The sequence below is a fragment of the Taudactylus pleione genome, unplaced genomic scaffold, assembly GCF_031769625.1.
Source record: "Taudactylus pleione unplaced genomic scaffold, aTauple2 ptg000535l, whole genome shotgun sequence".
Lineage (NCBI taxonomy): Eukaryota > Metazoa > Chordata > Amphibia > Anura > Myobatrachidae > Taudactylus > Taudactylus pleione.
The window spans coordinates 1,822,658-1,838,921 of NW_028284937.1; the positions used below are offsets into that span (position 1 = coordinate 1,822,658).

At 45.4% G+C, this 16,264-nt stretch overlaps 1 protein-coding gene across 1 annotated transcript in view; it reads right to left on the bottom strand.

Annotated features, from left to right (window-relative positions):
- The window catches only part of LOC148501044 (cell adhesion molecule CEACAM7-like), a gene marked incomplete at its 5' end in the record, with an annotated part of 45,658 nt that overhangs the window by 1,016 nt on the left and 28,378 nt on the right, over window positions 1–16,264 (bottom strand). The window contains one exon of the mRNA XM_088450964.1: window positions 13,665–13,781. Coding sequence (XP_088307090.1) covers window positions 13,665–13,781 — 117 coding nt within the window. The remainder of the gene's footprint in view (window positions 1–13,664; window positions 13,782–16,264) is intronic.

The window sequence follows — 16,264 nt, forward strand, 5'->3', positions numbered from 1 at the left end:
GTGAGACCCACCAGGTCCCATGCAGCTCTGCTAGCGTCGGGCTGTAATTGCATCTAAGTGGCAATGTGATGTGACTAGGACGCCCCAGGAGACTGCGCTGATTAATGTGATATGTGACACTCGTATATCTGTGTGTGGCTGAGACTGAACGCGGAACTTGGCGTGGAAAGAAGCTACGGCCGCTGCATCGTAGCACTTTGCATGCTGATTGACTCAGTCACACACAAATACACAAATATCACGTATCATATTAATCAGCACCGTCTCCTGGTGCGGTCTAGTTGCATCGCATTACAACTTAGATGCATTTTCGGCAAAAAAGATGCAAAAAAGATGCCCGGCGCTAGCATAGTCTCACGTGACCAGACGCGCCAAAAGGGGCTGTTTGGTGTGACTGCAGCAAAGATGAGTGGGAACACATTTGTATGTTGTTAATGCACCTGTGTGCCCTCATTATAGACATACATATTTATTACATTTGAAGAGGTTGTGTTTTTGTTATTTTTATCCTTACAGTACATTCTCACGCCTAAAATGATGCCTCTGCAGATTTAGTATCAATCCCGGTTAAGCTGTCACCAAGAAAAGGGGAAGTTAGAAAAAACATCTTCTTGACTTGGCACAGTACAAACTTTCTGAGCTTTAACTCTTTGGGGCAGATGTACTATGCTCTGGAAAGTGATAAACTACCAACCAATCAGCTCCTGTCAATTTTCAAACACAGAGCCGTATTTAATTTGAGTCGAGCCGCGATACTTTTTCGCGTCCCAGACTTTTCGCCTGTTTTGAGGCGGAAAAGTATCGCGCGCGTGCCGGCTTTACCCCGTATTCAATTTCAAAGTAGGCGAAAACGGGAGCCGGCGAAACTTGAACAGGCGGAAAGTACTGTCAGATTTGGGGAAATCAGCCTGACACCCCCCAAAAGATGCTCTGACATGGGGGTTAGCTATGGTTACCCCCGATTTGGCATGCTGAAGGTATTTGGTGTTTTTAAACGGGCTCAATAGCTGTTAATTAGCGTTTTTCTATGCATGGTGCAGAATAGTATTCAGGAGTATTTTTTCCAGAAAATAACTTATCCCAGCAAATTTGGGGTACTTGAAAATGGGGGTCAGCATATATAAAAGTTGCTAAAGTGAAGTTGAAAAAGTCATGAAAAATCCACCTGCCGCAAACACCTGCAATAAAAAAAAACACTTGGGGCATACTTGGGGACACTCCAGAGTCAAATTCGCTAGTTTTTAACTTTGTCCCCCAACATTTTTTTTTTGCCCCCAAAATTAAAATGATTTTTTGGGGGTTCTTAAGTGTTTTTAAACATTTTTTTGACACAGTTTACCTTTGTGGGACTGTCTGAAGGCTGCAGGGGGGTTCCCGCAACGTTGCACCCCAAAACCCCAATTCTGCACTTTTTTACGCCTCTTATTCATAGGCGAAACTTTTTTGCCTATTACATTGTATTGACTTTCCACCTAGGCAGAAAGTCTTTCAACTTGAATACGGGGTAAAAGCAAAACAGGCGAAAATCATGTCATCGGCGAAAAAGTATCGCGGATCCGGACTTTTTGCCTCAAATTGAATACGGGACAGAGCCTGTAACATGACAGTTAGGAGCTGAGTGGCTGGTAGTTTATCACTTTCCAATTTATCACTTTCCAGATCTTTGTACACCTCCCCCTTTGTGTGTTAGAGACTTAGCAAAATGCTCTCCAACTTGGTTGCGTAAGCCGCATGATTTTGCTGTGCATTGTAACTCATAGGGCGGGATGTACCAAGTATCGCATCCGGGATGGGGTACATTCCACTTGTCGTCGGGTACATACCGCGGTATGTACGTAGAATATCACAAAGGACAGCTCTCCCGATGAGCTGTTCTTTGCTATGGCTCCCGTTAGAGGGACTTCAGGGTTTAACATCCAGAAGTCCCTCTACCATCCTTCTGCACATGTTACTGTGTAGAAAGCCGCTGTCCGAGGGGGGTGATGCGAGAGATCCGACCGAATCCTTCTCAAGGAAGAGCATCCCGATAAGAAGCCCATAGGCTTCTATAGGGTAACACTACCTGAAGGTGGCGTTACCCATCGGAACGAAGCAATGGAAAGCATCACATTCAGGTGCATTGTACATATGTGGAATGTGGTAAACCCCCCGAAAATGCAATTTTGGGGGGGTTTACCACATTTTTCCCTTAGTACATCCTGCCCATAGCAACCAATGAAACAATGGGCCTGATTCAGACCCACTCGCGAGCGGCTGTCCGCTCGCAAGTGGGTCGATGTTCTGGACTGAGCATGCGCACGACGGAGGGAGCTCCGTCGTGCGCATGCGCCAGACGTGACGAGCGAAGGAAAGTCCTTCGCTCGTTGTGTCTGATCAAAGGGGGCGTGCTGTCGATGTTGATTGACAGCACGCCCCCTTTGGTAGGCGTGCCGGGGGCGTGCCTCCCTGACGGGGGCATTCCCACGGGATCGCCTCCCGTCAGAAGCCGGCCCACTGACATCACTAGTGGTGTCAGTGGGAGTGATTTTGGCTCTGATAGAGCCAAAATCACTCCGGAGCTTGCGGTTGAAAACCTCAACCGCAGGCTCCAGCTCGCAGTTTCGATGGTCGCGATGGTCGAGACCATCGCGACCATCACAATGCATGCTCGTATAGCCTGTGGGTGGTGACCCACAGCTATACGAGCGTCCAGGAGGACGCTCCATGAAAATGGAGCCCGGCCCTCATTCAGAGCGTGCGCTCTGCTCAGAGCGTACGGCTCTGAATGAGGGCCTATGTCAGAACTGACAGTGGCATCACAAGGAGGGTGCGGGCCGTACCCGGGTGTCACCCTCCAAGTGCTGACTCCTCCTCAGTGACAGGAGCCGGGTGCTGCATTGTAGCATTATGTGCAGCACTTGGCTCCTGATACAGTGAGGCAGCTGGCACTGCACACAGACTGGTCCCTGGGGCGGTCCGCATCTCCGGGACACACGGAGTGATTACAACACCCCCTTTTTGCTGGCGCGCGGCTTAGCACTACAGCCCTCCCCACACCGGGTGTCACCATGAGGTGGGACACCACTAAGAACTGCATTATAAATATACCAACTTCTACTGTATATGAATGTTTTTTGTTGTAGTTTACAGTACACATAAGCCGCAAAAAAATATGGTAGTTGCTCAAATCAGCTTTAATTGCATAACACAGGTGCTTGTAAAGGGCATCACGGGGGGGGTTCTGACTGGGCCTTTCTCATGGCATCACCACTTAATTCACATAGAATACTTTTATCACTTCTCTATTTGTTTGTATATTATTTATGTCATTTTAATTCTTTCTCATTTCATTAACACTTATTGATTTATCCTTACACATCTATTCTTTACACTTCACTATCACCTTTTTCCCTTTTTCATGTGATGCCCTTGGGATGGCCCTTGGCTGGAATTTTTTTGAGGTGCCTTGCTTCTCGAACGTGAACCCCTTAATGTTAGGGACATCAGTATAGAGGAGCCTTGACGATTGGCCTGGCGCTTATTCATATATTTGCAAATGTATGTAACTAATACCTCTGAATCTCTATTATCATGTAGGATTTAAGTATTGTTTTTGCTGCAGTGTGCTGGGGGGCAAATCTCTTTCTTCTGTGTTCAGTTACACATAAGCCCCCAGTTGTAAATATATTAATTTATCAGGATGGTTAGATGTTAATGTCATGTGAATGTTACAGCTGTTAAGTTTTATGCCATAATTAAACACACAAACAAATAAAAATCTTAAAAAATTCCCCTTTCTCATAATTTTATATAAAGTATATGGTACATATTAACCACTAGCCTGGCATTGTCGGATTTTTCTGATCCACACCAGGCTGTGTGTTATCTGATCTGATCGCAATAATGCGACCAGTCAGATAAACAGTGTGGGCAGCTACACCCTCCCCCAGTGTCTGCTGTGCTGCCGATCACTGCTGATCAGTCAGCACAGCAGGAGCCCCCCACCCACCCAGCGGCTGCAGAGATTAGCAGCTGCTGGGAAAAGGTAAATGACCCTCTAAAGTGTACCTGGTGCCTAAAGCCGCTGTGAAAAGGAAAGATGCTATGTTCCTGATGTCCGATGGTGGTGATCCGATATTTCCGATGTTTGATAACCCGATTTTTTTCCAAATATGGAAAAAAAAAAAAAATGTATGAAATAATTTTGGATAAGTTGAAGAAATACATATTCTTTGCCTAATTCACTCATAAAAATAAACCCGACAATTTCTGAGCTGTGTCCATTAAGTGGTTAAATAAAACTAGGTTAATTGTTTAAGCTTGTTGAGTGTCCATTACCCTAACAATAAACCTAATTCAATCTGAATTTGAACAAAACTATACATATTTTATTTAGTGGGTTTTGTTTTGTGTTAGCTACTGTACACTCAGCCTCTTAAGGCAAGTACTCTCTAAGCTTCCAAGTAGTCCATTGACCGCCGTCATAGAGTTCCGTTTGACCAGTATACAATGCTGCTCTATTTGACCAGTATTAATTATACTCACCTCCTGCACGGCCTTAAAATAAGATTTTTTTAGAACTGCACAAATATTACTGAGCAGCTCATCATCCCCCCAAACTTTTACCATGATGCAGGGTAAATACTGGCTGATTTTGCATGTAAGGCTGGCACCACAGCATCTAAGGACCGCAGCTGAGGAGATAAACGGAAGCTTCCCAAATGGCTTCCAAAGAAGGATATACAGTATAATACAGGATAATCTCCGGCGCTGACTTAATAAATGTAACTTTAAGTAAACACCTAATATGTGAACCAGGACTTTGGGCCTGATTCAGACCCACTCACGAGCGGCTGTCCACTCGCAAGTGGGTCGATGTTCTGGACTGAGCATGCGCACGACGGAGGGAGCTCCGTCGTGCGCATGCGCCAGACGTGACGAGCGGAGGAAAGTCCTTCGCTCGTTGTGTCTGATCAAAGGGGGCGTGCTGTCGATGTTGATTGACAACACGCCCCCTTTGGTAGGCGTGCCGGGGGCGTGCCTCCCTGACGGGGGCATTCCCACGGGAACGCCTCCCGTCAGAAGCCAGCCCACTGACATCACTAGTGATGTCAGTGGGAGTGATTTTGGCTCTGATAGAGCCAAAATCACTCCGGAGCTTGCGGTTGAAAACCTCAACCGCAGGCTCCGGCTCGCAGTTTCGATGGTCGCGATGGTCGAGACCATCGCGGCCATCAAACAGCACGCTCGTATAGCCTGTGGGTGGTGACCCACAGCTATACGAGCGTCCAGGAGGACGCTCCATTTTCATGGAGGCCGGCCCTCATTCAGAGCGTGCGCTCTGCTCAGAGCGTACGGCTCTGAATGAGGGCCTTTGTCTGTCCAATGAACAACTACTGTACCTTCTGTACTCCCTGTACGTGAGCTGCGCACACAAGAAAAGAAGAATTGTTCACTACAATAGTTTAGTTGTGAAAGTTTTTATTTTTATTTTGAAATAGACAGAATATAAGATATAAATATGTCTTAGAAATTTCACAGGCAATGACTCATTTAATAAAACAAAATAAAATTAATTTAACTAGTCTATTGGCACTAAAAAGTCAGATAATAAATACAAACTTTTAAAAATGTAAATAAATAGAAAGAATAAAACATAAAATGATAAAAACAGAATAAGTCTCACTTATTTGAAATCTAGCCCCGATGGTTACTGCTGACAGACGCAACATAAATTTGGACGCAAGAGCTGGGGATTTCAGTTAGCGTTCCTGGGAGGTAAAAGGTGGATGGTTAGGCAGACGCTGGAGTGTCGTGGGCGAGGGAGATAGGACAAACCTAGAAGAGGAGGACCGGCCATCGGAGTGTGGAAGTATGTGTGTGTGTGTGTGTGGGGGTAATCGGAGTCACAAGGCGAGGGGCAGAACACAGCTCTTTCACCACGATGGAGGGGATGGGGTCAGCAAAGAGATGGGTAGGTCTGGTCAGAACAGGGGTGGGGTTGAGAGGGGATGGAGACTGAGGCATATATATATACACATTATATATATATATATATATATATATATACTGTATATATATATATATATTACTGTATATTCATTGATGTACATACACTATACACATTAAATTTGTTATAATATATAGTACATTTAGAATTCAACAACAACTATGTCTATCTCTCTATGGGGTCTATTTACTAAGCCTTGGGTGGAGATGGGGTAGATGTATGAAGCAATGAAAACAGTGGAGAAGTGTGCCAGTGGAGAAGTTGCCTATGGCAACCAATCAGCTTTGAGGTAGCATTTATCAAGTACATTCTATAAAATGATAGTTAGAAGCTGATTGGTTGCCATGGGTAACTTCTCCACTGGCACACTTATCCTCACTCTTCACTGCTTCATTAATCTACCAAGTACCAACCAACCAGCTCCTATCTGACATTTTTCAAACTGCCTGTGACATGGCAGTTAGGAGCTGATTGAGTAGTACTTTATCTCCATTCACTTTATCTCCATCCAAGGCTATGTAAATAGACCCCTATGAGGGATATGTACTAAGCCTGGAAGAGGGATAAAGTGGAGAGAGATAAATTAGCAGCAGCAGCTGAACTGTATAATTTCCCCATGGTGTACTATTGAACTGGACCAGTTATATGCTAAAGCTTGCACAAAGGACCTAATCTACACTGAATTAGAGGCCCTTCATTATTTTCTGAGACTTTTCTTAGCATATGAATCAGTTGTGATCTTTTTGGCTAAGGCCTGTATATAGGATCTATTCTCCATTGATCTGTGAGGCATTTTTACAAGATCTAGTGTGACCACATTTGATTACCCTTGATGAAGTTCCCAAAGGGACAAAACGTGTAGGGTTTTATGCCAAAGCTAATGGTTACGTTTTAAAAAGTGTCAAGTCCAAAGATTCACAAATTTTGATAATCTACAAAGTGACATTATGCTTGACATCATTTTATGTAAGAACAATTATTGTTATATTAAAAAATATTTTACACTGGAAGAAGTTTTATTGGCGTATATTAATTTTTGGCCATTTGGCCTCATTTTCTGGGTGATTTATTTTTGGTGAGTGGGTATAATTACAGATTCCCGTAAAGTAATCAAGCTCATCCTTCTGGAGTTGATTGATGGTATCAAGAGAATTAAGCAACCCACACTGTGATGTTATGGACTAAACATTGTGTACAAACAAAAATATAATATTTTCAATACTGCTCTAGCGCCCTTTGAGATTATTGGTTTTATATTGTTTTGCGGGGTTCGGCTAACAGAGGATCCTATTAAGGGTTCTTTTCTTGTATTTATTTATATATATATATATATATATATATATATTGTGGCAGTATCTATGTAGAGGGCGATAGTGAGCCATGGATTCTCCTGTGTGGGGCTTGAGGGATCCGCCCAAACTGGGAAGAGAATGGAGATGTCAAGTGGAGTCAGTTCAAGGAGGACTGAGGCAGACCAGTCAGGCTGCCTGTGAAGACAATCCAAGTGGGTCTGTGGCAGCGAAAGAGCCCAGTGTGCCTGGAGGCCAGTGAGGTCCAGGAAGCCATGTCCAGATCTGCGAGACAGGGAGGACCATAAATTTGTGAAGTTGTCACAGTCATGCCAGGCCAGTGGGCCTTGGAACTGTGAAGGTCTGGAGGCCATGTTCAGAACTGCAAGGCAGGGCTTACCACAAAAGACTGAAAGACTGAGACTGTGTTACATTCGGAGACTAGTTGCCCATTATAGAGAGGAGCCAAGCAGTGAGGTAGTGCCCTGAATGGGGGCTAGGCTTTTGTCATTTTTGTTGCTGCATGCCGACACAAGTAAAGCTCCATTTATTTCATGTTTTACCTGGAAAGCTGCTTGTTGACCCTTGTTATGCACCTAGACACTGCACCACTGACCCACCTACCGAGCTAATTTACAGATTATGACTATATACTCCTATGTATATATATTTATAGATATATATATTTTTTTGTATAGCATATTTACAATAATATGTCAATGCAAATAGATGTTTGGTCACAATACAAAGGGTTCATGAATAAACTCACAGCTGACACATCTATCTTGTAGGATCTTACAGTACTCACATGGTCAGTTAGGTTCAGGCTTATTGTGAAGGACTAAAAAATATATAATATTGCCGCACTTGTTTGTGTGGAGCAACTCTATTATATATGGAATACAACAAATTAAAATACAGAGCACTGTGAATATTATGTGTGCAATAATAATAATGAATAAACAGAAAAATAAATATTTATATCTCTTTTGTGAGAATTGCGTGGATCCGGTGTTCAGTTTATAAGGATGGATTCCTGTGAAAGCCAGGGTATATAGATACATCCAAGGTACACTGTGCTCAGTGGCGTAACTACTGCCCCTGCAGCCTCCGTGGTGGCTTGGAGGTGCCGAGTGGCTTGGGGTTGCCGGGGGTTGTAGCTTCGCCACTGCAACTGTGAGCGCTGGCCTCTGAAGTGATCAGAGGCTAAGGAAGCCTCCGATCACTTCAGAGGCCAGCGCTCCCAGTAATGCAGTGCGTGGGTGAAGTCATGATGTCACCCGCGACCTGGGGAACCTGCACGGCCGCATCTGCTGGATCAATTTAGATCCAGTCGGCATGGCAGCAGAAGTAACAGCCCGGACGATGCGTCGAGTCAGGTAAGTACTGGGGTGGGGTGGGGAGGGGGCACGACTACAGGAGGCACCACTTTGTAACCCCCCTTTTTACCACTAAAGGGTCACCAGGTTACTACCACCTTTGTTACTCCTATGTTGTATAATGCACCCACCCTTAACCTCTCTAGGTGGTGTACCTTTTATGTTATCATTAATCCAGTGCCTCCACCCAAGCTAATTAAATAAGGCTTGCCTGGGTAAGCCATGTGATACACTATAATATTAATAAGGTCCTGATAGTGTAATGTGATGTTTGTGTATGAAGATTGAAATTACATATAATATTACAGTGTAACATCGCATACATATCTATATATATGACCTGTTCTTCTTTGTTCACGTAGACACAAGGATTGTCAGACTCCTCCAAGAATAAAATTCACTATAATTATAGCTTTAACATCTTTATGTGTCAACAATATAATATGGCAATAAATACTTCCTTTACACTCAGAGATGAAATCATACACAGTTTCATATACATATAGGTATATATAAATATTAACTGAACATTGTAGCAAATTGTACAGTTTTAAGCAGATGCACAGTTTATCACCATAAATTAAGTTATGCTTGGAATCCGGAAGAATAAAATGTCCTTTTTCCGTTATACTATGTGGTGGTAAATATGCCTTCATCTGTGCTGGAATATACCACTCCTAACAACTTAAATACATTTGGTCCAAGTCGTCAATTCGCTGTATCTCCTGTATGAATAGTATCCAAGGTGAACACTCAAAGTATCAATCTCATATAGGTTTCCACTTATATAGCTAAAAGTTCATTATGGATTAATAGCCTAAGAGCTGGACGCTAACGATACCTCATATGCTCAGCCACACAGAAGCCAGAGTATAAGGCTGTAAACTTTGACATAGCATAGAATATTCCCTATCTGGCTGCAGCTGACATAAGTAAATCTTTAGCTTTTGCTCCTCTGTTACTACAAAAAATATAGAACATGCACCCCCAAGCTTCAGTACGAAGCCCAGAAGCGGTATCAGCGCACGTTATGTGCGCTGATACCGCTTCTCCCCGATGTGTGATCGGGGGTCTGGGCGGTAAATGACAGGGGCGCTATGTGCCCCTCTCATTATCGGCGCTGCTATCTACAAGATAGCAGCGCCGACGGCAGGGCTATGTATGAACGGTCATAACGTATGACCGTTCGGCCGGCTGTAGCTGTCGTTATCGACAGCTACTGCCTGGCGCTAGCCTATCCCCACAGCAGGGACAGCGCTGTCCCTGCTGTCGGCTCCAGGCTGCACGCGGGGATCTCGCGATACTTGCGAGATCCTGCGCATGCTCAGTGGAGCCGGCCGGGAAGAGACACAGCGCATCAGCACTAGGCTAATGCGCTGCTGTCTCTAGCGGGTAGCGCCGGAGGGGGGAGTTAACACTCCCCCTCTCCGGCCGATGAGATGTTTATACATCTCATCGGTAGTGCTTCCTGCTTCGCCTCGGTAAAGAGGCGAAGCGGGAAGCATTATAGCGGCACAGTAAGTGCCGCTATAATACATCTACCCCATTGTGCCCTCCTGTTTTCTCTGTACTGTAGTAGCTGGCCAGTCATTGTGTGGTGGTACAGAGTGGGTAAGTTACTCACTGCTGTCAGAATACTCCACGCTGCCTCAGGAATTCCACACTGAAGGATTATCCTCACACTGGCCGAGGTCATCCCTCTCTCCTTATCAGCTGCACATCCCCTTATCACACTGGCCGAGGTCATCCCTCTCTCCTTATCAGCTGCACATCCCCTTATCACACTGGCCGAGGTCATCCCTCTCTCCTTATCAGCTGCACATCCCCTTATCACACTGGCCGAGGTCATCCCTCTCTCCTTATCAGCTGCACATCCCCTTATCACACTGGCCGAGGTCATCCCTCTCTCCTTATCAGCTGCACATCCCCTTATCACACTGGCCGAGGTCATCCCTCTCTCCTTATCAGCTGCACATCCCCTTATCACAGCATGTCAGCTGTGGGGCGGCCAGGAGGCTGCTGGTCCCATTATACAGCCTCTCTATTTGATGTGCTGTAAACTACAGAGTAACTGTGGCTGCTAAGTGTAAGTCTGCTCCATTAAAAGATTTCTCACCACCTCCTTGAAGCTCTTCCCTCTGTACAGCTGCAGGTAGTGGTGCTGGGCGTCTGTCCTCTCCTTCTGACAGCCGATCAGCTGTCTAGCTGGAGCCAGTGACGAGCCCCTGCAGTTACCTCCTCCCACAGGAAATGCCTCTGGTAACTGCTGCTCTGCTCCGCTGCTGGGACCACCCCTGCTGCTCCACTGCCTCTTATCAGAGGTAAGCTTCTTCCGCTTCACCAATAAGACAGGGTGAGTACTGCTGCCCACCTGCTTCTCCAGCTCCAGCTGGGCTCCCTCTCCGGCTCTGCCCCCCTGCGCCTGGCAGCTCATCGCTGCTCCCCGGCTGCCCAGGTCACAGGAGGGCAAGCACCGGAGGGAGGAATCAGCAGACTGCCTCTCAGCTGCTGCTAACAGCTGTTATATATCCTCCCCCTGACCGGATCCTATTTTCCTGACAGGAACCGATTCACTCCCATCTATATTACTAGGGATGGGCGGATCGATTCACTGCACTGAGTTGAGCCTCATGGCTCAACTCAGTGAAGTGTCTTGAGACAGTGTCTGGAGACACGGCTCTTTAGATAGAGCAGCGTTGGAGTCAGCAGGGGAGCCAGCGACTCAGAGTGAGTCGCTGACAGCTCCGCCCCCCCACAGCCCAGCTGTACAGCTCAGGGTTCTCACTGACTCTCCTGAGTCAGTGCACTCCCCGAGCCTTGGCTGTAGCTGCGCGACTCAGTGAGTCGCTGACAGCTCCGCCCCCCTCAGCCCAGCTCAAGCCTCTGCACTGACTCAGGAGAGTCAGTGCACTGCCCTGAACCCTGGCTGTAGCTGCACGACTCAGAGTGAGTCGCTGACAGCTCCGCCCCCTACACTGCTGATCTGACTCAGTGGAGAAGTATGATCCGGTCGGATCAGCAGTGTAGGGGGCGGAGCTGCCATTCACTAGCTCCCACTGGCAGAGAGGCTACGGGAGCTGGGTGTCTCGGCTCACCAAACACTGAGTGACTCGAATCACTCACTCATCTGAATGATTCGAGTCAGTGTGTTGAGACACTCACTCACTAGCCATCTCTATTACTCAGCCCCCTTCTGCAACTATCACCAATGTCTGTGAAATGCATATCTGCAGCATGAAGCACTAAAGTCCACTGACATCATAGATATCTAACATGCACAGGGTACATACATTTCCACATATTTACTTATATTTACATCACATCACATATATCCCTACAGTATATTTAACATTTACCTCATAAATGGCATTTTGCTGTAAATAGATGAATGAAAATATATACCTGTTCAATTGTATATATGAATTATATTTATATGTAACATATCTCCGTAACCCTTACCAGGGTTACAACTTTAAAGGGTACAAATACAGGGGGCACTACTTGAAGGGGCACAACTACAGGGGGCACAACTACAGGGGCACTACTTTAAGGGGCACAACTAAGGGGGCACTGCATATCGGCACAGCTACAAGGGGCACTGTATATGGGCACTACTTTAAGGGGCATTGCATAAGGGGCACAACTACAGGGGGCACTACTTTAAGGGGCACAACTACAGGGGACACTACTTTACTACTATAGAGGGCATTGCATAAGGGGCACTAGCATAGGGAGCATTGCATAAGGGGCACTGCTACAGGGGGACCTGCATAAGGGGCACTGCTACAGGGGGGCCTGCATAATGGGCACTGCTACAGGGGGCAGTGCATAATGGGCACTACTACAGGGGGAATTGCATAAGGGGCGCTATTACAGGGGGCATTGCATAAGGGGCACTAGTACAGGGGACCTGCATAATAGGCCCTACTACAGGGGGCCCTGCATAAGGGACACTGCTACAGGGGGCATTGCATAATGGGCACTGCTACAGGGGGCATTGCATAATGGGCACTACTACAGGGGGCATTGCATAAGGGACACTATTACAGGGGGCACTGCATTAGGGGCACTAGTGCAGGGGCATTGCATAAGGGGCACAACTACAGGGGACACTGTATAAGGGGCAGTAACTTGATATACGCAGTTTACAGGTTATAAACTATGTCCCCAATAATCTGGTTCTACACGGACATAAAAACTGTGCAACCTGTCTTGAGCTGAGGTGACAGACTGGCAGGAGCAGAGAGAAGGGTCAGTGAAGTAGATCTGTCAGAGTGGGATGTAATGGGCATTACTCTGTGGCATAATGTGCAATGGGCATTACTGTGTACACAATTTGCTATTGGGGGTATTACTTAGTGTGGCATGCTATGTGGCATTATGTGTTATAAGGGGCATAATGTGTAAGGGGTATTACTGTATGGCATAATGTATTGTATGTGGCATTACGGTGTGGCAATGTGAAATAGGGGCATTACGGCGTGGCATTATTTGTTATAGGGGTATTACTGTGTGTCATTAAGTGTTATAAATGGCATTATTGTGTGGCATGTGTAAAGGGCATTGCTGTGTGGCATAATGTGTTGTAATAAGGGGCATTCCGGTGTGGCATAATGTGTTATATAGTGGCATTACTTAGTGTGTCATAATGTGTAAGGCATAGGTTCCCAATCACGGTCATCAAGGCTCCCCAACAGTTCCTGTTTAGTGATATCCATGGTTGAGCACAGGTGACCTAATTAGTACCTCAGTCAATTTGATTTAACCACCTGAGCTTAACTATAGTTATCACTAAAACCTGAACTGTAGGGGAGCCTTGAGGACTGCATTTGGGATCCTCTGGTGGAAGGCACATTGCTGTATCATGAAGCCAACAGCTTAGACGTCGTCTTTTGGTGCGCATGTATTTTGGTGCGGGGGAAGGGGGGAGCCTGGAACTTTTTTGGCATGGGGGAGCATAATTTATAGTTATGCCACTGACTGTCCTAACTGTCCCTAAACTCTTACCTCGGGATGCGGTGTTACAGCACTTAGTCCCTCATGGCTGGTTTCCTCCTTGCCCACTGGTAAGATCTTCAGTTGGCGCTCTCTGAACACCGGATCCACGCAATTCTCACAAAAGAGCTATAAACATTTATTTTTCTGTTTATTCATTATTATTATTATTGCACACATAATATTCACAGTGCTCTGTATTTTAATTTGTTATTGTGAAGGACACCTGACACGTGTCAGAGATTACTGTAACATAAAATAAGTGCAAATCCACCAACAGCCCTGAGTAGTGCAGTGCTGTGCTATTTTCAATGGGTATAATGTTGCGGAGCTGCACTATTTAGGGATGTAAGCTAATAGCTGCTAAATAGGATGAAATATAGAGAAATATATAGAAATATAGAGAAACATTGCCCGACTACAAGGCTGAGTTGACTTATTGTGCCAGCAAATCATTTGCTTCAGTGGGAAAGTAGAGGGAACATGAAATGTGGGTGACAATAAAATAATAGTGTGATAGCACCCCGGCATGTCACAGAATGACATCTCATCCATGTAGCTCGTTATATATACCCTCTGACTGAAACTGAAGACACTAGAAGAAATAAATACAACAAAATTCAAAATGTTGCTATTTACATTTCTTTTTATCAAACCTTAGTACATTTTAAAAAGCAGATTTTACAGAAAAATAATAAATCTTAATACGTATTTGCAATTTCATAGACAGTAGGTTGTGCCATGCGCTTTGCAGGAAACAAATTGTTATTAAAAGGTTTCCATTTACATATGTAATTGTACCATGAAGCAATACTTACAGCACTAAATACACCAATACTTAGGGCACCTTTACAGTGCATGTATTCCAGGTCTTCTGACAGTGGGGGATATTTATCAAGCCTTAGGGGTATATTTAGTAAAGTGAGAATTTTTAGAAGTGGAGATGTTGTCCATAGCAACCAATCAGATGCAACTTAAAATTTAATTAGCACCTTCTAGAAGATAATATCTAGAATCTGATTGGTTGCTATGGGCAACATCTTCACTTGTAAAAACTCTCACTTTAGTAAATATATCCCTTACAGAGAGGTAAAGTGTAGAAATTGCCCAAAGCAACCAATCAGATTCTAATTGTCATTTATCTAGCTCAGCTGTTGAAATGACAGAAGCTGATTGGCTGCTTTGGGTAACTACTCCATTTTATCTCTCTCCAAGGTTTGATACAGCTGTCAGAGAATTACCAGTGATATAATTAGCAGAGATATGCGGTTCGGTTGCCCTGAAAAACGAACACAACTGAACTTATGGATTCCGCGTACAAACAAGTCCTGGCTATACTTTCCACCTCTCCCTGATTGTCAGAGAGACTCCCGGAAATAGCAGCAATCTCCCTGACTCCCTGAAAAGCCTAGCAATCTCCCTCATTGCACCTTACCCCTTTATGTAGCTGTTATATACATGGGAAAAAAAGAAATCAGAGACATATACTGTATATTCAAATGGGATCATCAGTGCCAGTTGCCTGCATTGCTTATACGGCACAATGTTTCCTTTGGCTACATGCATTTTCACATAAGGTTTCCTGTGGCCACTTATATGGAACCTTTTACACATAATATATGAGCAAACCCTGAACAGTATCAGTTTGTTTTCATAAACATTTAGATAAAAAGGGGGAGGGGGGGTGGAGCGCTCATATATAACGACAGGAATTCAACAGTGATTTATTGGCAGCTGACACAAGGGGATATCTGCTTCAATGTTTTGAATGGTTTTAGTAATCATAGTGTCTCCAGACACTATGCATCACAACATTCTAGGGACCCCAAATCTTTAACAGTAGTAGGTATAGAATATATTCCCCCCTACAGTTAAGGGAGGAGATAGGTTTCGCAGATTGTGTGTACGTGAGGCTTTTTGGATACACACCCTGCGGACTTTAGTCCCGGATGGATTGAATGAAACAGTTGATTTAGGGCCTGATTCAGACCCACTCGCGAGCGGCTGTCCGCTCGCAAGTGGGCCGATGGTCTGCACTGAGCATGCGCACGACGGAGGGAGCTCCGTCGTGCGCATGCGCCAGACACGACGAGCGAAGGACTTTCCTTCGCTCGTTGTGTCCGATCAAAGGGGGCGTGCTGTCAATGTTGATTGACAGCACGCCCCCTTTGGTGGGCGTGCCGGGGGCGTGCCTCCCTGACGGGGGCGTTCCCACAGGAACGCCTCCCGTCAGAAGCCGGCCCACTGACATCACTAGTGATGTCAGTGGGAGTGATTTTGGCTCTGATAGAGCCAAAATCACTCCGGAGTTTGCGGTTGAAAACCTCAACCGCAGGCTCCGGCTCGCAATTTCGATGGTCGCGATGGTCGCCATCGCGGCCATCAAAATGCACGCTCGTATAGCCTGTGGGTGGTGACCCACAGCTATACGAGCGTCCAGGAGGACGCTCCATGAAAATGGAGCCCGGCCCTCATTCAGAGCGTGCGCTCTGCTCAGAGCGTACGGCTCTGAATGAGGGCCTTAGATTTTTAGGTATTTCTCATGGGTTATTTTTATTTATATTTGTTTTTATTTTAATTTATTTTTATTTTATTGTATATATATAAAAATT